Source organism: Brachycentrus maculatus, unplaced genomic scaffold (assembly GCF_059751285.1).
Source record: "Brachycentrus maculatus isolate JH-2025_06_01 unplaced genomic scaffold, ASM5975128v1 h1tg000362l, whole genome shotgun sequence".
Classification (NCBI taxonomy): Eukaryota; Metazoa; Arthropoda; class Insecta; order Trichoptera; family Brachycentridae; genus Brachycentrus; species Brachycentrus maculatus.
In genome coordinates this window covers 1,048,433-1,074,712 of record NW_028281111.1, presented here as the reverse complement: position 1 = coordinate 1,074,712, position 26,280 = coordinate 1,048,433, and the positions used below count along the sequence as shown (strand labels likewise).

The 26,280-nt window shown below is 33.8% G+C and overlaps 1 protein-coding gene across 7 annotated transcripts in view; it reads right to left on the bottom strand.

Moving 5' to 3' along the window:
* Positions 1–26,280, bottom strand: part of Efa6 (Exchange factor for Arf 6) — a 130,070-nt gene that overhangs the window by 53,244 nt on the left and 50,546 nt on the right. For all 7 annotated transcript variants that reach the window (XM_088269762.1, XM_088269766.1, XM_088269767.1 and 4 more), the window contains exon 2: positions 2,853–2,919. In XM_088269762.1, the coding sequence (XP_088125888.1) occupies positions 2,853–2,919 (67 nt within the window). The remainder of the gene's footprint in view (positions 1–2,852; positions 2,920–26,280) is intronic.

The window sequence follows — 26,280 nt, the reverse complement described above, 5'->3', positions numbered from 1 at the left end:
TGGATAAAAAACGAGGGCTGTGCCTAAGGTCATTGTGTGTATATAGCAACTTATTTTCGTATGTGATATACGCATTACGTTCTCATTCGCAGTCAATAATGGTGCGCCGGATCTATTTCCATAAACGTGCACGGTAAGTGTGCCAAGACCGGCCGAAGGATCTGAACCGAGGAATAATATATTAGCGCACCACCCACACACGGCCAGCCTCCAAATCCTAACAGACTCGCTATTAATCCGCGTTGTATCAACTACCAACACGGGCATCGCGATCTTACAAGACAAAGTTTTGAAACAGAAGCAGAATGTCACGAATCAGGTAAGATGAATGAGGGTGTTTATGCTGCCAATGTCAAATCTACACAAATAAAAATGTTCATGTTCATGTGTGTTTGTTCAAAATCTTTAATGTTTTAAAATTATTCGCCGATTGATTTGAAATTTTGACAGTCTGTGACAGGTGTTTTTACATGTCACTGGTAAAAACATGTTTACTGCAATGGCAGCGCCATCTGTTGGACGTAAAATGAATATACGCAATACTAAACTTCTTTCATGGGGGATAGCGTGCTTCTTGAGAGCTATTGAATTATAATATACCCACGAGAAGTGCGAAATTAAACGTATGCACTTAATTAAATGTGCACTAACTCTTTTTTCTCTTTTCCATTTGAACTGAGCCACAGCAACGTTTGACTGAGAACAGCTAGTATCATTAGGAAATTAAAATCAATCAAAACTACGACCATCACAAAGAATAAATATATATATATATATATATATATATATATATATATATATATATATATATATATATATATATATATATATATATATATATATATATATATATATATATACATACATATATAATATTCATTAAAATATCAAAACATTGTTATTATACTAAAAACTGGTTTGTCTGCAGTAGAGTAATTAAATTACCGAGTGGAAAGTTGAAAGCCCTAGCAGGTAGCAGCATCAAAGCACTGCAGCATCCAGTTACGATATTCATGATTTGATTCGCAGATCAAGGAACCCGAGATTAAGTTACGGCAGGGTTTGGCCTGCCGCTTGGCGTCTAGCGAGTGGCTCGACTCCCTCGGGAACACAAAGCCACACGGTAATGTGTTGCTGTATTACGCATAATCTGTTTACGTTTACCGACTGTGAATGTCGCCAAACAAACTTGGATGTTAGACACGAGCTGCTACGATTAATCGGATTCGGGGGTAACTTTTACGAAATAATGATGTTTAAAACGTTATACCCAAATTAAGAAGATGACTGAACGGCTGTCCAAACTCAAAACACAGTAAGGGTCATTTTTTTGTAGTACGTTTTTTTTGAATTTTTGGACTAAGTAGATTTGAATTCTCCAAAAATGGAAAAAAAAACGTACTACAAAAAAATTACCCTTACTGTGTTTTATAAATTTGGACAGCCGTGATATCATGATAAACAGACGTATTAGCGCGATACACGAGGGCATAACACAATATACATGTGGAGCCGATAAACACAACTTAGTTTGGAGTAAGGCCCTTATAATATATTGCCTAAACCCAAATTAACCAGTTGCCTGACATATATAAAATAGAACCCAGTCAGGGATCCAAAATGAATGAACTGAAAAATACTTTATGGAAATAAAATCTTCCAACTTATATGTCGAGGGATGTGCGCTACTCGGCTGTCCAAACTCAAAACACAGTAAGGGAAAAAAAATGTAGTATGTTTTTTTTGTATTTTTGGATTAAGTAGATTCTACTTAGTATAAAAATGCAACAACAAAAAAGTACTACAAAAAATCTCCCTTACTGTATTTAAAGTTTGGACAGCCGTACTGTCATCCACGTATATCTAAGGATGCAGTCTACCTACGCTCGCTAGACTGTTTGCACATTTAGAATACAGCACGTATTGTAGTGGACTGCACGATAGACAATATTCTCCTACGAAACTGAGGCAACAATCAAGAAATTGAAACACGGGTAGAAGTTCTTGTGAGGTTTAAGCACAAAGATTCGAAATCCTTAGTGTCTAAATATACAAACATATAATACCATAGAAGCAAGAAACTATACCAAGTATTCTCATGGAAACGTGGGTATGATTTGAACTAAAATACTCGTGATGAAACTGGTTTAGATTTTAATCTAATAGTTTCCAGACGCACCCATTTCTTCATCAAGACAATCACCACACCAGCATGCAAATAATCAAATGCGTTATTAGTTGGACCGACATCCAACATGCACTCGGTGTCTGGTCTTCGGGCCGACTAACAACGCATGTGATGAATATTTTGTGTAGGTGCTAGTGTATACATAGTGTTATATTAGCGGTGTATAGTGTAACTTGCGTGCTGGTATAGATGGATGTGATGGCCCAGACGAAAAGATGCGCATGTCCCGTAACCGATAAACTAAAATCTCGGCGAGAGGATATATACTGATGTAACTGAGATTTTGTTCAAATGTCTGACCACAAAGATAATTCTTTAAATATAAAAAAATATGCATCATAAGTGGTTCTTTATTTGCATAATAATTAAGTACGAAAGTATTTATTCCTATTAATATGAATAAATCTTTTGTCCCCTGACCGTACGCATTGGTCCATAAGCACTGAACTATGTATGTATATCGACGCAATATTACCCGATCGTCAAATACATGAAATTGAGGTAATCAACTCAGTGCTACATGGATTTTAGATTGAGTGGAATACATTTAATGGGATACAGATGATGCAAATGAATGTTAATCATATGCAATGTTTATTTTTGAAAATGCAAGAAAAAAATGTTTTTTCTGTTTAAATACGGAATTCTAGAATTAATAACTTACCTTCTTTAGTTGTCAATCTATTGACATCCGTACCGTTGATATTCAGCAGGACATCGCCAGCTTCAAGCTGAAAAAAACAAGAAAATTGTAAGTTAGTATAAACATATTATCGTGGGCTCAATACTAAAACTAGGGATGTACAAATATGTAGTTATGAGTTATTTACATCAATAGATTGCTATCACAATGCAATTAAATATCTTTAAATAGATTTCCCAATTGCGTTATTTTGCGTTTTCATAATTAGGATAAATAATGACAATAATAATTAATTTGGATAATTTATATAGCACCATTTTCGTAAAATACTACCAGGTTAGTAAAGAAGTTAGGTTTGACGAGGATAAGTAATCATTCCAGAATTAGGCCGCTGGAACAAAAAAAATAATTAATAAAAAATGATGTCTTATGTCGAAGAATATAAAGTGTTCTTTCATAAGGAAAGCAACGCGATTTTATTATTATTGAAATTCAACAAAAGAAGTAAAATCATATAACGATCGTGTTAATATGGCGTAATAATAACACTAAACAAAATAAAACAAATTAAAATACTACCAGGTTAGTCTGAATGTGGACAAAATACTTTAAGAAGATATCTGAATTATTATCATTAATAAAAATGAAAAATCGTTGAAGATTTTACTCAATTTACTTATTAGGTAACAGCGGTTTCACCTTGCGAAGGCATCGTCAAACTGTGACGTAATAAAACAGTTACACACATTCAAGTACAAAAATTTAGTAACGCAATTAACAAACTTAGATTCTTCTACCATGTAGAATCAGTTGTAACAAAAATAAATTAATTTAATTTAATCCTCAATCGAGCATTGATAGATATTAATAATAATAAATTAGTGAATCTTACATAGTAAATTTTAATTATTGAAATAGAAAATACATATCTGAAGTTACCTACATATTTGAGTCCGTTCGTTTATCTAGTTATAACAGTCGAGGTAAGGGCAGTTATGCCAATGACATTTTAAAATAGTTCGCTCAAGTACAGTCGCAGATTAGTCAAAAGTAGATGTAGACGTAGACGTTTGTATAAAATTAAAATAACGATTTTCTCATTTTTAACTATTTGCCGATACTGACCAAAAAAAGTGTAGCTAGACCAATAGAACGAAGTTAAAACGGTACATGATATGACAAAAATATTCGAAAATGTTATCGGCAGATTTGTATTATAAATTATAAAGATTTTTTTTTACTAATGCTGCTAATTTTTAGATGAAAACCTTTTCACCCAGTGGCGAGTAGTAAATGAGATATTAAATAGTTTGAGGATTGAAAGGTCGAAGATTAATTAATCAATACGCGAGTAATCGGCTGTAACCGTTACAAAAGAAGGCTTTGTAAATTCGGTAGTTGAGTCAGATTTTCTAATAATTTCCCTCCCATCAGTGGTTGGTTCGGCTAAGCTCACCAGTCAGGGGAATACTTGCCTCATTTAATGGAAGCTAACAGAAAATTATGAATTAATGAAAGGGTTTCGCTGTTCATTGAGCCGTTAAAAGACGAATTTGTAAAAAGAACATGATAAATTACAGTAAAGATTAAAGCAACCTTCGATTTACATAATAAATTAGTCCAGTCGCTATGTACATTCGAATGGCGTTTATTGAATACAGAAATTATTTTGTAATCGTTAAGGGGAGCGTTAATGGTCTAAATCCATTTTTTAGACCTATTCGTTAGCCGCCATCTTGAATTATGCATATTTTGAACATTATGTTGAAAATTGTAATAGCCAAACTTGTAAGAAATTGTATTTTCTACAAGTTTTCGTTTTGGAACTGAAAAGGGGGGTGATATTGAATTATCATACTATCGAGATAACACAATAATAAAAGATTCCCTCCCTTCTATAGGCATAATGCGGCGATGGCGGCAATGACGCAACAAAGTTGGAGTATCGAAAATCTGGATTTATATCAATCACCCTCCAAAGAAATACAAAGATTTTTTTTTTATTTAACTCATAAAAATTTCATAGATTTTTACGATACAAGACCTAAATATAGGATGGATTTCGACCGACTAAACTTAAAAAGATTAAAGACAGAAATCAACCTTTATTATTAAATCTTTTTAGTTTAGTCGGTCGAAATCCATTTTATATTTAGGTCTTGTATAGAAAAAATCTATGCAATCGTACATGTTCAGGTAGAAATCAATACCTGTAAAAAATGAATGCTTGAATATAGAGTTAGATTCGGAAAAAGAAGTCTGGCAGAAGTCACTAAATTATAGAAATCGTGAATTAGAGCAATTGATTTTAACTATACTTTTCTGAGCTTAAATTCAATTTATTATTATTAATTACAACTACTCTCGTTTTATCCGATTCTTGTTATTTAGTCTTCAATTTATGTATGTATTTGATATGGTTTCCATTGTCTGTTTGCACTAAGACTATATCAAATAAAAACGTAGGTACAGTATATTATTAATTGAGAAGAATCGGAAAAGAATAAAGGTAGCTCCAATTAGTTGAGATATACCTGTAGATGTCGTTAAAAGATTAGGACTTATTTATGTTCGAAAAGTGTAAATTATCTTACAAGAAACAAAAACCGAAACGTCTCAAAATAATAAAATACGACGATATGAAATTATCAAAGCAGAAAATCTTAAAACCATGTTTTTGCACTTAATTACTTTTGCTCGAACGGGAATGATACTACCCTGTACTGAAATCCGCCCCTAAGGAATTTTCGGTCGAAATTAGCACACTTTTTATAGTCGAGTAACTAATTTTATTACGTGGCTTAGACGTTCACCATCGCATCAAAACGTGCAGTAAATGAAAAAAATACAGAGATTTCATATATTTTTATTACATTTATGATTATTAAGTGTGTACTAAAATCCATGACACATTCAACCTTTCCCGTCGATTTGTCAAATCAATATTGAATCTGTTTATATTCCTTGCAGTATTATGGCCTATAAACAATCCATCACGTAAAACAATAAAACGTATTACGGACGTATTTATTACAATCATCCATTGCCTAAGTACAATCTTTAGTGGTGAAATAAAGACGCGCAATGAGCTATGAATAAGAACAAGACTCGCATCGATCATATTAAAATGCATTATACAATCATTATTGAAATCAACGAGTTACGAGTATAAGTTATAAATTTATTTAAAAAGAAATTATTTGAAATTAGAGGGGAAGGTAAGGCTTGTACATCATCTAAGTAAAAGCGAAAACATAAGTTATGAGGAGTTACAGAAGGAATTTTTTAATAATTACAATATTTATTATGTCCGCCTCCGTAGTGTAATGGTCAGCACGCTCGGCTACCGTTCTGGAGGTCCCGGGTTCGATTCCCAGGGGGGGGTAAAAATAAATGAGTGATATTTATACAATATTACCCTGGACTGGTACCTGAAGCAGAGGGCTGATCACCTTTCCTTCATGTGTAAACGATCAAGATAACACTGCGTTTATATTACGCAGTGCCCTATGCACCATTGAGGTGCGGATAAGGGTTTTATTATTATTATTATATTTGTGATACTGGAAATTGAGGAACGATTAAGACAGGACGTAGTATCGGGTAAAGAACTAAGTGGGGAGAGGAAGAAGAATTAAGAAAGGAGTGATATGACGGAGAGTTAACGTTCTAAGAATAGATGGTAGTGTTTGACGAGGAGAAGTAATCATTCCATAATTAGGCCGCTTAAAGAAAAATTGAATTAATAAAGAACGATATCTTGTGTCGAAGAATATAAAGTGTTCTTTCACGAGGAAAGCAATGCGATTTTATTATTATTGGAATTTCAAAAAAAGGGTAAAATTGTGTAACGATGATGCTAATAAGGCGTAATGAAAAAATGAAACAAAGAAAATACAATTAAATACGTACTATGTCAACGCACAAGTCAGGAAATCAGTAAACTTCCGATAGTAAGGTTACTTTTTATCGGTGCGCTGCTACAATCTCGAATTGTTATTATACAAAGTGAGTGTTAACTACTCCCCGATTACAGAGATGCACCATTTCAGGATTAAGCTGAAAGCACTTTAAAGTTAGCCCACATGCACTGAACACTTGTATCACAGCACTATCACCACAGTACAAACGGTGTACTGTTTTTATTAGATTAAAACGAAAATGGCGTCCGTTGGCATGATTCATGCGGTGGCTCTCCAAGTGATTGCAATCACCAGCGACAGCCCACTTGACCACGTTTCAACGCGGCAATATTAAATTATCTTCGCATACCTAATCCGATCAGTGATTACCGCGGACTACTATGTGCCTACAATCAAATATTTGTACTTGATAGTATACCGAATAATGTAATAATACTTATCAATACAACACTCCGAACTAAATACGACGCGTGCAAATACGCCGGATACCGAGATAGGAACAATGTACCGCGATAGAGATTAACCGAATACTAAACTGATTCTGCTTCTAGACGAGCGCACTGCCCGATGACTTCCTCGTGTAAAAATAAACGAGACAACACAGTAAACTGGACACTGCGTATACGCGACGGTGAAGAAAATCGAAAGTCCGGTTTTTTCACTTTCAATTTTATCCGGGAACAAACACCGGTTGGCCGCGGTAGGATAGGCGAACTACCGGGAGGCCAGAGGCGAGGCGGAGTAATGCAGTAATGGAGTGACCGCGGACACTGGACGCCGAGAAGGGGCTATAGGCGGGACACCGTCTTCTCGAGTCCTTTATTATCATGTTCGCCTTGTCGTCCCTCGGAAGCGACGTCTCGAAATTAATCGCGCAATCTATTATTCACTTCCCAGCTTCGAATAAGTAATGAATCATTTACATTTCCTTTATCGCGAGGATCGGAAATTAAATTATGAAACAAAAACGTGGAGATTCACTTCGCGTCCAACCCAGTCGAGATTTAAAAAAAGAGCCTTGAAAATTTAAATGTAATTTCCGGAGAATTTTATTTATAAAACTCCATCAGTTTAACACGTAGAACAAGAAAAATTTCGCTACCTTTAACGGCTTTGTTGCAAACGCAACAGGCTTATAAAAATGATTCCTTGGCACGGAATAAACGTGTTCACATCAAACAATTATGATTCACAAATTAATCAAGTCGAGTTTATCAAAACATTTACAATTCGCCTTTGAGAAAAAAACGGAAATGGGAATACTATAATAATTAAAACACGCATACAAATGAACATATTATGCATATTTTATCCAAATCGAAAACCAAAACTAGGTGCATAAGTATTTGATTTCGGACGAAATCAAAGCATAATATTTTTTTATGAGGAAGAAAAAAGTCAGCATTTAAATACGTCACATTTTAAAGGTGTGGAAGTGCACAAAATTATTACTGCTGATTATATATAATTTATATCACAGTATAAACATACGAGGTGAATACTTTACACCTGCATAAATTAATTTATTGAGCTATAAAAATGTCGAGCATTTTGTACCATCACGCCTACAGTAAATTCGTGATAAAATATATTTTTAAATGTTTATCAAGCGTACGTAAAAAAAAAACGCAAAATAACCGGCGATAATTGAATATAAGCGCTTGAAATAGTCAATACATCACCACGTAATCTGTTTAAGTACTGAAGAGAAACAAAGTAAAGTAAATTGACGTATTTTAATAGAAATTTTAATAGGAAAAATTAATGAAATATTTTTCTACGAAACACGACATGGTACCTTTTCAGCACTGACGTTGCGTGTTTCGGATTCGTTACATTATCCGAAGTTAACAACGTGATCAACAAGATATATTCACCTTTGATTCCAGATAACATTTTGACATATGAGAGTGTTTATTAAGTTAATTTGTCAGCAATCAAAAAGTGCTCCGCCTTGGTCATGAGTCGTAATGGATGTATGATGTGGCGTTACCGTATGCTTTACCGACTTAATTATCTTTTTTTATATTTGATTAGCCATCGGCTCGATTGAATTTTACTACCGTTTTAATTGGACGGTAATTATCAGTGCGAGCTGCTTTAAAGAACCTTCGAGATCAGCATTCATACGTAGAAAGTTATCAACACAGTTACTGATCAAAGAGTCGTCAAGACGTGCGAGCTGCCTGGTCCGCAAACCGAATATACCGTTACATTGTATTAGATCATAGGTTCCCAAACTTATTCGACCCGATACGAAATTACACAAGCCCCCGTTACATTGTATTAGATCATAGGTTCCCAAACTTATTCGACCCGATACGAAATTACACAAGCCCCCCCTGGATTTATTTAAAATGAAATAAAAACAGAAAAACGTAGTGAAATTATTTATTAATAATTATGTATGTATTTACTTAAATAAATAAGATAAGCGGATCGATTCATGTGTTATAATAATAAATTTGGATAATTTATATAGCGCCATTTTCGTAAAATACTACCTGAGGAAACTTCACAGTGAATGAATTGGGGGAAAAAAGATGGTGGAAATGATTTATCAAACAAATGTGTTTTTATTTTTTTTTCTAAATATCATCTCATTCTCACTATTTCTAACTACTGGTGGAAGAGCATTGCACTCTATCGATCCCGCAAAAGCAACAGCAAAGGAAGGCACGCCAAATTTAGTACACTGGTTGCGACCTGGTAAGATCACTTCGCCCATAGCAGTCGTTGTAGCCAATCGAAGCGTGAGACGTCTATCAAACAATTCGTCTGGAATACACAGCTTAATGATTTAAAACGTCACAAAATTATAGATGATGTTTATTTTTAATGTGATTTTCATCAAAAACATTTGGTATGTAACAAGTTAGATACGTATGTATATACGTCTTGTAATAACAAATTTCCAAAATTGTATAAGGTTGTAAATTTCAGCACTTCATGGCCCTTTGCGGCCCTCGTGGCCTTCTCTCCCAGGGCCAGAATTACCCCCTCAGCTCTATCCAGGGCACCCTGAAGGTGCCAGGGGGTCCACTTTGAGAACCAATGTATTAGATGAAGAAGATACAGCGGTGACGATACACTTTTAACGCGACTATCAAATTGAATGGGTGAGGGGACATGTACCATACGAGTACGTCGTGTATAATAGAACATGTGTACGTCCCCAGTGAAAAGCATACGTAATTGGAGCAATTGAATTTAATGACAGCCATTAGTGATTGGAATTAACCTATTGGATGCAGAGCAAGCGGAACTTGCGCACTGAGGAAAAACACAGCGGGAGGAAGGCACTTTGATGGACACATTTACAAGACCTTATAGATGATGCCCATATCGCATCATGACATTGAACGGGTTAAAGCTCAGAACGCGCTACGGCGACCCATATTTTTCATTTAAAAAATCCACCAAATGTTTGCGTAAGGTGAGCGGTATCCCTTTATTATGCGCTAACACTCCGCCCGGGTAAATATTTACCGCCAATAGAGTATTTAACGAACAAAACAACACAGACACGCTGGGCTGGTACCTAATTGTATCGCATTCGCGTTCACTTCGTAATTAGGGTTTAATAAACGAATCAATATAAAATGATACAAAACTTACTAAAATCAACAAATACAATAATTTAATATTTCAGTACCTACCGTAACGACTTTATAAGTATAGGTATGATACTACACATAATTGGCAACGCTTTATGAATCTGAAAAAAAACTAAACTTTAGTCGTTAAATTTTAAAAAAAAAACTTTACAGTAGAGGGTATTAGAATGAAAAAAAGCTAGTTATTAAAATAAAAATTAACTAGCAAATGCTTTCACTTTCTTCGCACCTTACAATCATTGGAATCGTTATAATGAAATAAAATATTAGGATCGAAAAGAAGGCTACGTTAATTTCTACAAAATGCATCAAAATATGGAAAAAGATCAAATAATTATGTATCATAATATTAAACTAGCTGTATCCAGCCACGCGCTGCTGTGGCTCAGAAAGGTTAAAAGGAAACGAAAGAAAACAAAAAACACACATTCGCAATATGTTCGAGTATCATTTCACAGTTGTATTGCTAACGAACCAATGAAAATGTAATACATTCTAAAACATTGAAAAATGCCGTGTGATACCAGCTGTAAAGAAGCATGCTGTCCACCATGAGCAACGTTAAGGATTGTGCTGTTGTTTTACGTTCAACAGATGGCGCTGCCATTGCGTGCAAAAATGTTAAAAACAGTTTTTACCTGTCACAGAAAAAACTTGTGTATAAGAGAGTAAACATAAAAAACGCGCGTATTTGAATGCGACGTTGTGTCAAAATTTCAAAACAATCGGTGAATAACGTAAAATTTAAGATTTTCAATAAATAAACACTCACATTTTTTTGACCAATACACGGTTCCGACCACTTGTTTCACTTGTTAGTCAAGTAAGAATTGTTAGATATATATTTACAGATCAACTAACGTATGGGAAATGTTAATATATAAGGATACTTTCAAGTTGAATAGGTATTATATCATGCAGGTTTGCATCATATTGAAAATCTTATTGCCAAATCACAAAAAAAACATATTAAGTATTTACATATATAAAAACATATTGTAACAGAGAACAAAACGTATGTTCGTAAACCATGCGTAGTTCCTGGGGCAACAAATCAAAATGATATTAAATTCGTGAGTCATTTTGTTTACAAGTCACACATAACCTCGTCGTATCCTCGACGTCCGGCGGATGAAGATGAAGGAATAAACACGTTATATCTTGTATTACGTGACACCCGTCCCGTCTGCCATCGTGATGAACACACGTATTAGCGCGATACACGAGGACATGACGAAATACATGTGGAGCCGATAAAACACAACTTAGTTTGGAGTTAGGTCCTAACAATATATTGCCTATACCCAAACATATATATTTCGAGAACTATAGATGTTCTCGAAACTAGCCGTGTTTACATAAATGAAGTGGACTAATACAAGTGTTTTATTATTTTTTTGTTTAAATTTTACATGGTAAATTCCTTGATTAAAAAAAAAAACTTGATTTTTCAGGAGATCAGTTTTAAGGTTTAAAAATATGAAATGTATTTCAAATAAATATCAAGCCACTTATTGAACTTTTTACTGTGCAACAGATCTTTTTAGGCAAAACCTGAATGTTTTTCCTCCATTTAAAAAATATTTAGTACCAAAAAAAATTTAACAATACCTTTTCTCCAAAATACAAAAAAAAACACTTTCTGCCCTGTAGCGGGTAAATATTAAGTTAAAAATATGCCGCTTTTGCTGGGATATAGTACATTTTCTGGGTATTCCGAAATCATACACAACTGAAAATTTTCGATTTTTGATATGTGACGTTGTTGAAAGGAGCGAGCGATATGTACGTAATATGTTTTAAAAGAAATAAATAAATATATACGTGGTTGGAGTGAATAAGAGGCCATTTCCGAAGGCTCGCTCATTCAGCGCCCCTAGCGCGGAGGCTGAATAATTTCGAAATGCGGCATCGGCGCCGCGACTCCATGAATACTAAGAGGAATCAAAAATCTCAATGCTCCAAGTCAAACTCTCTCGGGAAAATGTTTAATTTAGTTGTCATGTTTTGTTTCTCCGCGTTACATACTGGAGATCTACTAACATATTTTCAATTCTCTACGAGTTCAATTTGGAACGGGGGATATACGCTCCGTCTAAAGAAAACGCGTCGGTTGCATCACGCGTAAGTGATGATATTTTAGCCCTTAGCGCGCTAGTGCCGCCATAGAGGTGGCATGCATGGTTTGCCTTATTACTTGAGTGCCGCCGCTATGAGAGCAAGAAAATAATGTCTCATTTCTCAATAGTTGTGAAAAAATATTTTTCGATATAATTTAAAGAGAATCATATTGTAAATTAAATAGTATTAAGGTAGGGAATTTTATTGAGTTGGCGGTGTAAACATACAAAAAAAACTTTCGAGTGAGTGCTAAGGGTTAAAATATTAATTTATTAATTTCGTCATCAAAATAAAATATGATACTAAAAATGGGTTTTCATGAATAGATAAAAAAATATGACAGGTACATTTGTGTATAATCATAAAAGGAAAAATAGTGGGTCGACGAGGTGTGGGCAGAAGGCAGATCTCCTGGCTCCGGAATACACGAGATCGGACGGGAATCGGGAAGATAAAGTGCTGTTTAGAGCTGCCCAAGACAAGGACACATACTCTAGGTGATACATACTCTAGGGTGATAGTCGATGACGGGGAAACCCGACAAGGCACATGAAGAAGACGAAGAAGATATTTGGATGTAAATTGTCAATTTATTGCTAAAGTAAAAAAAGGCAAAACAATTATTGTAATATTCATGAAAGTCTATTTGTTTTTAAACCCAGGTAATATTTAACGTAATTGAATTTTTTGCTTGAAATTCAATTACGTGAAATATTACCATTTTAGTATTGAAAAAAAAGTTTTTCTTCGAAAAAAATACATGGTTTTGAAAAAAAAAAACAGTTATCGAAAGGTAAGAAGTTAAAAAATGATAAAATATTTTTTAATACGTATTCTAAAAAAAAGTCAAATTTCAATAAATATTGTTTTAAAAAAAAGGCACGTCAAGCTCCTAGCGCTGCCGTTCGGTTCTGTCTTTGAACTTTTGAAATGGTTTGAGATCTCAGCCTTAATTGCCATTTTGATATTTCTTTAACTGATATTTTAAAATATCATTATTCACACGTGATGCAACCTGTAAGTACACTTCACTTTATCGAGCGCGAACACCCTGGGGGGTTGATTCGTAAACTAGCGAACAGCATCGCAATTTCAGTCGGGCCCGAGGTCAGGGGAGGGCGTTCCACGGTACCGCCCGAATAAATGGATAATCAATCCCCTTCAAGCGGCCGTTACACAATTATTAGACCTCTTCATTAGCTAATGTACCTATCCCGGCTTCTAATTACGTAATGCGGCCACGAAATGGACTTTTTATATGGGGCATAAAGCCAGATGATGGCGGCAAATGACATTAGCAGGTGAACGGGGGGCGGTGGTCTTTCGGTTTCATTAAATTACACAATACTTGTATTGTAGTTCGGTATACGAAACAATGGGAAGCTTAATTACGCTAAATACGAATAAACGTGTGATGAAAATTCCTCCATTCATATGATGATATGATGCTATATTTAATTCCGGAAATCCATGTAATGAGTTTGAACAATGTATTTTTTTGCACCCTGCTTATAAATGCAAGGTAAGGGATTCTTACACTCTTACTATAGTGCTTTCCAGTATGCATTATGTGGGAGAAAAAAAAGAGGGTAGAGCAGCGTTCAGCCGCTCCACTCCACTACACTTTAGCTCCGTAAATATTGGTCATAGTTGTTCTACAATTTCCGGTTCCGACGTTTATCCTCCTTCATTGTAGTTTTTCATCTCCACAACTATACTTTCCAGGTAGTCCATGTACAACTTGGTGACGACTCAACAATGTATTCTGGATAAAATTACACATATATTTTGGCACGCGTAACACGACATATCGGTCATGCGGGAGGGTGGTTTAAGGTTTCGTCGCGAAAATCAATAAAAAACTTTCTAGTTTAATTGAATTGCGCATATTTTTATACATAACTAGATGTACAGTTTAATGGATTGCGCATATTTTTATACATGACTAGATGCACAGTTTAATGGATTGCGCATATTATTATACATAACTAGATGTACATTTTAATGGATTGCGCATGTTTTTATACATTACTAGATGTACAGTTTAATGGATTGCGCATGTTTTTATACATTACTAGGTGTACTTGTTTGTGCATTTCTGTAGCTCAGTCTGGTCAAATAAAAATGAAAAAAAAAAGAAAACACACATTTCTAATATGTACAATTTCAGAATACTTGGGAAGCAATGAAATGTGAAAAATCTATCAAACAATGAAATCGAAATCATTGAAAATTCAAAGAGACGGCAGCTGCCAAGAAGCACGCTGTACGCCTTGAGTGTTTTTTAGGATTGCGTCGGTTGCTTTTACATTCAACAGATTCCTCTGCCATTTCGGAAGAAAAAAACTTTGAATTTAGAAAACAATATCTATTATCTGTAACATTTTTATTTAAATAGACATGCGCATATTTTAGTGCAACGTTTTGTGTCAAAATTTTAAGGCATTATTTTTTTAATGACTTTAGGAGATTTAGGATTTTTAACAAACGAACATTTACATTTTTATTCACATATATAGATAATCGGGGTACTTTAATACTATGATAAAGTTACAAAATCGCTAGCCGTATTCATGCATACTTTGAATAAGACATTAATATTCACGAAAAATAATCATTTACTCGCTATTATATTGCATAATAGGAACTAATAAACGTCAAAGCATATTTCACTCCGCCACTAATTGGAGGCAGTTCCATCAATTTTCCAACCGAACGGAATTGTTCACACAGCCGGGCAATACATACGGATGGCTGAAATCACAAATTCGGTATTCCGCAAAACTTAATTTCGAAATGAAACATACAATATTGATACGGAGCGCTACGTGTGAAGAGAAAACACAACTCGGGGGAGAGAGATAACTGTGACTACTGACTGCAGACGCGCGGGGAAAACATAAATAACGACGGGGCGAGAAACAAAATGACGGGAGCCATACGTTGATTCACGGGGATAAAAATACGTAAAGAAAACAACACCCTCATCCGAAGGGTCGAGTCAGCGCAACGTGTGATCACTGTTCTAATGTGCAAAGGCAAATAGCCGCAAGTTAAAAACAGTAGTTTTGAGATAAACGAGTTTATATTTGACTTAAAGTAATGTTTTATGCCAAAACATGGATGATGAATATCTCGGATGAATATCTGTGATTAGATATGATAGAGCAGTGCTCCGCAACCGGCGTGCCGTGAGCCGGATACAGGTGTGTCGCGATCAAATTCATTGTATTTGACATTTTACAATTTTTCATTGTGTATTTGATACACGACGACAAATTATTTTTCATAGTAAGTATTGTCTGTTTTTCAAAATGTAGGATATATCCCAATGGTGCATAGGGCACTGCATCATATAAACGCAGTGTTATCTTGATGGTTAACACGTGAAGGAACGGTGATTAGCCCTCCGCTTCGGGTACTAGGCCAGGGTAGTACTGAATAAATATTAGACTGAAAAAATCATTTATTTTTATTTTACCCCCCCCCCCTGGCAATCGACCCCGGGACCTCCAGAACGGTAGCTAAGCGTGCTGACCATTACACTACGAAGCAGGTAATACTTACTGCAATTAAATAATTTTTCAATGGTCTATATACTTCAGCTTTTGGTGTACCGCGGAATACTAGGAAGACCTTTAGTATGACGTGTCACAATATAATTTTTTATGTGTTTTTTGTTAATAAAATACAACTTAGTAGACTCAAAAAATCTGTGTTTGATTTAAAATTAATACGTAAATTAAAGTGGAGTTCTACAAATTAAACGCCAAGTCAATAAATAAATAATATGTGAGAAAAGGTTGTAGAGCACTGTGATAGAGGACAGTTATAAAGAATGCTTTGAGCCGTGTTGCGCCAAACAGCCGCAACTTGAGTTGCGGCTAGTTGCCTTTATACAGTGTTGTGATAAGAAACATCTATTCCCTTATTGTGAAGTGGTAGAAAATCATTTTCCAAAGCTTCCATCCTGTCCTCGGGAATCGAGCAATAAGACAGAGCAAATGGGTCAGAAATGTAATCACTTATCCGGCGGCCGTATCCTATTTTACCCGTCTCTATGGTCTAGTATTTTTGAGTACACGACGATATTAAGTTGTCGCGAGAGTGAAATAAATCAAAATTAATACGTTTTAATGGGTTTCTAATGTGTAACCCGTAAATCATGTAAATAAAATGATAAAATGAAAAACTGACAGCCGGTTATTCCTTTGAATAAATAATTTTTTTGGCACACGACAGAAGTAATTTGACGAACTCAATCATGACAAGTTCCGCTAGAAAAATAAAACACTTAACGGAAAGGCACTTATTTTTTATTTCTATTTTCTGTTTCCCAGCACCAATATTGCAAATACAACAAAAAATCTTCATTTGTGAATATTTCAAATTGACAGCATCCGAAATATTATTTTAGGGAAAATCAAATGATGCCAGATAGTAAGCTCGACTACAAATGTAATCCAAAGATATTAAAATTGGTTCATATATCGCTCACTCCTTTCAAGAACGTCATAAATCAAAAATCGTCAATTTTCAGTTGTGCATGTATTCGGAATGCCCAGAAAATGTACTATATCCCAGCAAAAGAGCCATATTTTTAACTTAATATTTACCCGCTACAGGGCAGAATGTATTGTTTTTGCATTTTGAAGAAAAGGTATTGTTTAATTATTTTTTTAAATATACTAAATATTTTTCAAATGGAGAAAAAACCTTCAGGTTTTACCTAAAAAGATTTGTTTCAAAGTAAAAAGTTCAGTAAGTGGCTTGATATTTATTTTTAATACATTGTATTATATTTTAAAAGTTTAAGAACGTTCTCCTGAAAAGTCAAGTATTTTGATTTATGACGTTCTTGAAAGGAGTGAGCGATATATAGAACTTCCAAGAATTTGAGTAGTGTGGTTGTTAATAATGGGTAGAATTGGTGAATGTTACACGTGTGTAAAGTGATCACTTAAACCAGCCTATAACGGTGGTCAACCCCGTAAATGCCCAGACTTCCATATTCTTCTTCATCTTTGATGAGATGTAAAAAAATTAATATAACATTTTTCACTAACTAATCATCACGTCGCTTCCCGCTAGGGGTAGACAGACAGAATAGAACGCCACACAAATCTGTGTTCGCAAACAATCTTCGCCTCTTCCACATTCATGCATCTCACATTCATTCCGTGTGTCTGAAGGAGTTTTCCGAAGTTGGATTCTTCTACACTTTTTGCAATAGTATTCTTGCTTATTTTATATTTTTGTTAATGTATACGATTTAAATTTAAGTTTGTACTACTACTACTACTACTACTACTACTACCATCACGCCGTTATATTTGAAATACTTCAGATTCTTATCGATGTAAAATGAACGAAGCATATATTAATTTTAAGAATCATATTGATATTTGTTTGTTTTTAAAGCTTGACAAATCAGAGCAAAAATTACAGTTGCGACAGTTAGTGCAGATGCGACAGTAGGTTATTTTTATTAAACGAGGATAAATGTATATATTATGCAGTAACGTTTATATAAGCTCTAATATTAGCCTATATCAACTATGTATATTACAATAATAATATATAATAACCATAATTTGTCTATAACCATTAATCACTGCTTACAAAATTCTACAATGACACGATAGGGTATTCAAATTTGTAAGAGTATAAAATTTTGCTACTGAGATTTTTTTAAGAAATATTCCCATTAAATTTGATTTATTTGAATTAATATTATTTATGAAATTTATATGAAGACCGAAAATATTTATGTTTCTGCAAATATTCATTCTGGAACATAAAGGAATGTATTTACTTCTTCTTCTTCTTCCTTGCTTCATCCCAACTTATCGTATTTGTTGACTGTTAGGGCCAGCCCTCCTCCTAGTCACGTTGTAGGTCATTTTATCATATTCAACGTTACCTAGGTCATACCTTCGAATCATGTTATCATTCTGTAGCATCCATGAATTTTTTGGTCTTCTTCTAGACGTCTTTCAGGAAGATCTATTGCAATCGCCTGGTTTACAATATTTTTAGGTTCTCTACATCCTATGTGCCCATACCATCTCAGGGTATTATCACTAGGAAGAAAATCTAATTTAACATACTCAACCTACAATGGATTGTTTAAGAGTCGTTTTGTGTTTATAACAGACGATATAATCAATAGTTTCATTCATAATTTTCATTTGCAAAATTCGCTTTCGTTAAAACATTGTTTTCGTAAGTTAGTAACTCATGACGTCACAGAAACGAATCCACACTACTACTATTACAGCTCTATCTAGCAGGCACACAAAGGGATACGCCCCATAACACACTCGATGACGTAAAATTTGATGACGTATGGCGGTGTCCGTTTTCCGTTTTTTTTTAAATATCTTGAGTTTAAACCTTCATATCTCCCTTACTTCTCAACAGATTTCAATAAAAATGTTACCGATAGTCTTGTGATTTTTCATATTAATTTATTAGCTAATAATAACACACCATGAGAATGATCCATTACTTTTCCTATACCTTACTATTGATATCAGTTACACACAGGATTCGACGAATGCGTGAACCCTATATTTGGGGAAAAGTCTACCAAACAATGGTCAAAGGAATGTATTTATTTACTCTTCATCATAAAATAACATGATTATTACAAAGATTGATATGAATTAGTTTCTAACGCGTCAACGATAATGACGTGCATTTGCTGTATCACTCCTTATCAATAAATAATACTAGAAAGCCACGTCATGTTTTAATAAGATGCACTTAACATAACGCTAAGAGCATTATATACATAAATAAATGAAGACAGCATTATTAGGAGAAACACCTTCGAGAAGGTGGCGTTGGAGAAACGAAAATTTCACGGCAACGACTAACACTAACATGTTTTACAGGTATAGTCATGGGGGGTGAATAATAATGCAACTTGTATTCAAAGGGAAAAGAGGAGGGAGATAGAAAAATGAGATGTAATAATTTGAAACAAGAAAAGTTTTGTAGCTCATTCAACGTCTGATCCAGGAAATCATCGGGAACTGTATGATGAGATGTCAGAAAGCATGAAGAATGAAAATATTGTTAGAGTATCACCATATTAAAGAATTTTAACTATTAAACGGTTAGTTAAAACCACTTTATAATAAAAATTGTACAATTGCATGTAATACAAAAATCATTATTTTAAACATTTATGTAACTTTCACAATATTTTAAGAGTGTCCAAATAAATACTAGTTAACAAATCTGAGTTTCTCATAAAAATTATGTACATCAAAATAATCCGGGCTAACATGCAAAAAAGGGTGTCTGCTAAATATAAACTTTTTAAATATAATCATAGATGGCTGTTTTAATCTCAATCGTGGAATGTCATAAGATTGATCATATATGAAAGACTTCCAAAATTTGACAAGTGTGGTTGTCAATCATGGGTAGAATGATGAATGTTACACGTGTGTCGACTGATCATTCAACCAACCTATGACAGGTCGTAAGCTCTGTTAATCCCTAGACTTTCATATTATTCGCCATTTATGTTAAGACGGCAAAAAAAATATGCAACTATTTATTGTCTCAAGAAGAAGAAAATCGTTTTCATATTTTTATATCTCTACACATTATAAATTGTATTTTTGCAGATTTTTAAAAACTAATATGAATCTTACCAACCTAGAAAGAAGAATCGAGATTTGAACTCGGGGCTTCGGAACCGAAGGCCGCGACGCCATCAAGGAACCAAAATCTGACTCGCTTGTTTTTTATATGAACGTATGAACGTATTTCGCGAAAAAATGTTAACTTGATTTATTTGCCAATAACTTAAAATAACATATTTTAAAGTAACGATATTTTTCGGCTAATAATTATGTAAACCGAGTCGCGTTTCGAACCCGATACCTCACGCAAGCCAACCTTCGCACTGCGGGGGGTTTTAATTATAATACGTGCTTAGAAATAGTATTGGTTAAAATCTGTAAAAATTATGAAAATTCGGTATAATTATCGTTAATGCCGCGATAGTGATCTTAACAGTCAAACGTCACGAAAAAATATGACTTGACCCATTTCGTTGGGCTCAAAATTCTGTCCCCCCAGACAATGATTTCGTAACGCTCTTCTAAAATTGTAAACATCGAAGTTCTATATTTAGTATTCGCAGAAATATCCACAGTAACGCGTCTTGTTTCCTGAGAAGAGAAAAAAGATAAACAAAGGTGAACGTTGCACGTGTGTAAAGTGATCAATCAAACCAGCCTATGATAGGTCGTAAGCCCTGTAAATACCCAGTGTTCCATATTCTTCAAAGTCTATGTTGATATGTCTAAAAATGAAAAAAATACTTCTGGGTGGAGAAACCCAGATATGTGAACAAGGATTGTGTTGTGAATAAAATCAATCAATTTATAAGCTTTGTATAAATTGAAAATCATGTTTTCAGACTCCATATGAAAAATAATTCGGGTACATTTGGAAATAAAAGGGTCTATGCTAAATAAAAAGCTAACTCAAATCAACCATAGATACTGCCGCGAACTCGCACATGAAGCAACGTATGAATTACATCGTACACGTGAGTTAAAAAAACGTTTTCCCGCCCTTTACATACTTTTCTACTTTTTAGTGCATACGGGGAAGTCCCTAGATAGGCATTTCGCGGGTTATTTCATTATACAGTATCTACTCAATGAATTAGGGCCACGCAGAATTTCGCGCAATTTCTCAATTCAAACAGGAATAACTCAGAGAAAACCTTGAATTAAACAACATTGAATTTTATTTACACAAGAACACTTTATTACGCTTAAATTATGCATATATTTTCATATAAATATAGTTAGTATTTATTATTTCCACCTTTGGCAGAAATAACTGCCTCAATTCTTTTTGGCATACTTAAAATGCACTGTTTTATCGTGTTTTTTATTTCTTCGTCTTCTGACCTAATTTTTTTAATTTTTTTTTTAGACAGTCTACTGTCGGATTTGGGAATGAGTATACCTTATTTTTTAACATGCTCCATACGTTTTCTATAGGATTAAGGTCCGGAGAATTTCCAGGCCAGGGGAGCAAAGGCAGATTTTTGTTAGACAAAATTTTTATTATTGATTTAGCCCGGTGGCAAGGTGCCCCATCCTGCATGAAGGTGTATGGACCTTCTGTTGGGTCGAGTGTATGGTAGAAGGGCAATAAAATTCGTTCGAGGACCTGCTTATAGGAATTTTGGTTCATTGTTCCTTCCACGAAAAACAACGGCCCAGGTAAATTGTTAATAATACATGACCATATCATTGTTGCAGGGGGGTGTTTGATAACTTTAACCACACAGGCCTCATTGTAACGTTCCATTGGTGTTCTCCTGACGAATCGACGGCTCTCTGTCACGGCTTCTAACCGGCACTCATCACTAAAGATGACCTGAAAAATAATGAAAATTTAAGTTTAATTCAAATATATAAGTTTATTGACTAAAATGATATGTTGAAAATTCAATTTAAATAAATACCTTTTTCCAATCATCTACCGAGTAATTTCGATGTAGCCTGGCCCATTTTAATCGATCCGCTTCCATTCGTGGTGTCAATTTTGGTACTTTTACAGGGCGCCTGCATTTCAGATTTACTTCGTAAAGACGTCGCCTCAGTGTTGATACCGATATATTTATACCCTCTTCTTCCAATTTTATTTTTAATGTTTTTGCTGATGCACTTCGGTTTTCTAAGGCACTTTGAACGATTTTTTGATCAGTCCTCGGTGTTGTTTTTCTAATCTTACGACAGTTCTTTCGCTGATTGCTGGTGGCGGGTGACTGATTTTTTATTGATTTTGAAATTTTGTCCACTGTTTGACGAGAAACGTTTTCTTTTTTTGAAATTTCTCTATTAGATAGTATTCCTAATTTCAGTAGCACTATAACACTAGACTTTTTTTCCTCAGAAATGTCTTTACTTTTTCCCATTTTGTCCTTTTCAAAAAAAACACTTGTGTTTACAAAAAAAAATTATACTTTATGAACTAAAATTAAAAATTAAGTTTTTTTCACAAGACACGATAACTATATAACCTCTCTGAACAAAACAACAATCAGAACTCAAGAAACTTCACTAATAAATGAGATAGGGCTTTTTTTTGAACTTTCAACTATCTGTCTACCTGTGCTAATTAGGGACCTTTCTCAGAAAAAGGGTTTAAAATTTTGTAAACGCTTAAATAATCCAGGTATATTTTACATATTATTGAAGGTAATATACATGATATTAGATGTCAATAAAAAACTTAAAGTATTTATGTAAAATAAATGTAATAATCCAAAAGATTTCAGAGTATTCAAAAAAATAATGGGTGGCCCTAATTCATTGAGTAGATACTGTATATATTACTGTCGTTGCATAATGGTAACATAAATAATTTTGACTACGCACTAGGCATGACTAAATATTATCTTCCACATAAAGCTGTCGTCTACTTCAAAGTATGTAATCGTGATAATTAAAATGTGTATAATACTTCAAATTCAGCAAATATTTTTTCGGAAAACAAACATCAGTATTATAAATAAGGCATCAGATTAATTTTCATACGCCAATTATATTGCCTTTAATTATTTTGAAACCGCAACCCTTCCCTTGGAGGAATGATTTATTTTGATGTTCTGAGTGGTTCGGATTACAAGGGCCAATTAAAATTGTTATCAAGTGCTCTTAATAAAACAATCATTATACTAACGTATTCACGTTTTAAATTTTTTAGCCGTAGTATTTAAAAGCGTCTGAAACGTGCGAATATAACACAAAAAATTATATATATGTATATATATATGTATATATATATATATATATATATATATATATATATATATATATATATATATATATATATATATATATATATATATATATATATATATATATATATGTATATATATGTATATATATATATATATGTATATATATGTATATATATATATATATATATATATATATATATATATATATATATATATATATATATATATATATATATATATATATATATATATATATATATATATATATATATATATATATATATATATATATATATATATATATATATTTGTATATATTTTTTTTATTTCTTTAGTTAGCTTATATTACATTTAATACAAACTACATATTACTTACACTTAATTGACATCATATAGATATTTACATCTTTTTACAGTAAACAAAATATTTATTTATTTTTGTATTGTGAACGACATAACACTTAACACTTTGTGGATGGATTTTTGTTTTAATTAATAAATATATTTAGTATCTATATATCCATAAGCATCTATTTAAATAAAAGTGTAATGGTTAGTTTGTGTAAAATCTTAAATTATCTTCGAATAAGTGCATGTTTTTTACCTGAAAGGTAAAACTTTTTTTTTACCTCAATGGCAGCGCAATCTGTTCAACATAACAGTCCACACACAATACTAAACATTGCTCATGGCGGACAGCGTGTTTATAGACAGATACTTAAATTTAGTATACCTACAGGCATTGTGAAATTCAACACATGCAAATGTGTGTTATTTTTTTTCTTTCTATTCCATTTATCCAGATTCAGCCACAGCAACGCGTGACCATGTACAGTAATTTATCTAGCTAAAATTCTTGCAAACAAGGCATAGTAAGCATCAGATACTATTCTGATTAAAACTGTTATTTATATTGCACTGTCTAAGAATTCGTGATTTTACACTCTAATATTTATTTAATATTAACCTGGACTGGTCCCTGAAGCGCGGGAGTGATCACCTTGCCTTCATGTAAGTAACGAACAAGATAACACTGCTTTTGAAAGCTGCAGTGCCCTATGCTCGATTGGGTGCGGATATAAGGGTTAGAAGGATGTGAACGGTATATTCAAGTTGGGATTTAAGTATCAGAACGTATGCAAAAACACCAAACCAGGATGATAATGTAATTCCACCCCTGGAGGGATGATGCTAGAAATGAGGTCACTGTTCAGGCGGGAGTTAGGGGAGGGTTCGGGGCCACCCTCGCGTCTACAGAAAAGTGTAGTACGTACGCGGGGTTTAGTCTACCCCCCCGTATAAGAGAATGTATTATTTATGCGCAGTTCTCCCTGGAAATTCACATTCCGCCACTGTTTATAAACTTAAAGGATAACGACTCACTCAAGACTCGGAATCGTGGAATGGTCGCCGATTGCCGATTCTGACGCGTTTTGATACTCTCTTTTTGTTACCCCGCCAGTCGTGTCTACTGTGCCAGACTGCAAATAAATGAAAACACACAAGACTCCCAGACAAGTCCTAAAATTGTTAAGACATTGAGAATGCGATGCTACTATTCACGTCACGGCTTTATGAGCTCATTTGTATTTTATTTTTTGACCAAAGTTTGGTTTTCAATTTTTAGTATAAGTATTTTTATACATCTTTAAAAAAAAAGCTTTTGAAAGGCTTACTGCTTTCAACATTACATAGTTTATCCAGTGATGGGATTAAAAAATTTAAAGAACCGGTTCGCCCTTTAGGTACTACAAACTACCTTCTCCCCCTTTTTTTTGTTTTTTTTTATATGTTTTTTATTCTGCACATAAACAGAACATTCACATAACAACTGAGAACACTCCAATTATAATAGTAGGTACAGATTAAAAAGACAATTTCAAATAATGTAACAATGTTGTAGAACATAAATCATAATATATTTATATGTATATATACAAGCTCTGTAATAAAGTAGGTATCTACATCTTACATGAAATAACTAAAAAAAAAAATAATGAACACAGTACATTAAAGAAAATAACTAAAAAAAATCAGTCAGTTTTATTTCAATACTTCCAAATTGCCTTTTGGTTGTCGTCTACATGCTTTGAAACCTATCAAATCAATCGTCATTAAATTAGCTACATTATTAATATTAAGGCGACTTCTTTTATCTCCGATACGCGATCTCAATCGGAAAATTGTTTGACAACAAAGGGTTAAAGACCGGTTCGACGAACTCTAAAAATTTTAGGCAATGGTTCTAGCGAACCGGTGCGAACTGGCTGAATCCCACCACTCATTTTATCATCATGAAGAAATGCTATTATTTTTATTTTTATTTATTATCATCATATACATATTTACAAATTACAGATTACGGTTATATGCCGTCACCGAGTTTTCCCGTGCCGAGGGCACATTTTACAAAATATATTTATATACACATATTTACATACAATTTATACACACATACATATGATTTTATGATTGTATACATGTATAATATACGCTTGTTTTTACTTAAATAGGATGGTCGAGGGTTAAACTTCAGGATTAGTATGAATATTGGGGAAAACGATCAAATTTTCCGAGTGTACGTACAAGCTCAGAAATGATGTAATATCAAAGTCGTGTTTTTCCCAAGAAAATATGTTAATACCACTGAGGGAATGGAGCGCATACAAACATACCGGTTATATTACCCTTACTTTACACGAGGAGTTATTATTCTATTACACTCGTTAGATTAAAAATATTTTTTTATTTGTATCAAAAATACTGGTTGACGGGAAAACAGCTACCTTGATGGGAAGCGTCAAAAGAAAAAGATTGGACTGACTACAACTTATATAAAAGATATCCCGGGATCTCCATTGCGGTAGCCAAGCGTGCTGACCGTTACACTACGGAGGCGGACAAGTTCGATTCCCAGGGGGGGTCAAATAAATATAAGTTATTTTTTCACTCTGATATTTATTCAATGTTGCCCTGGACTGATCACCCTTCCTTGATAT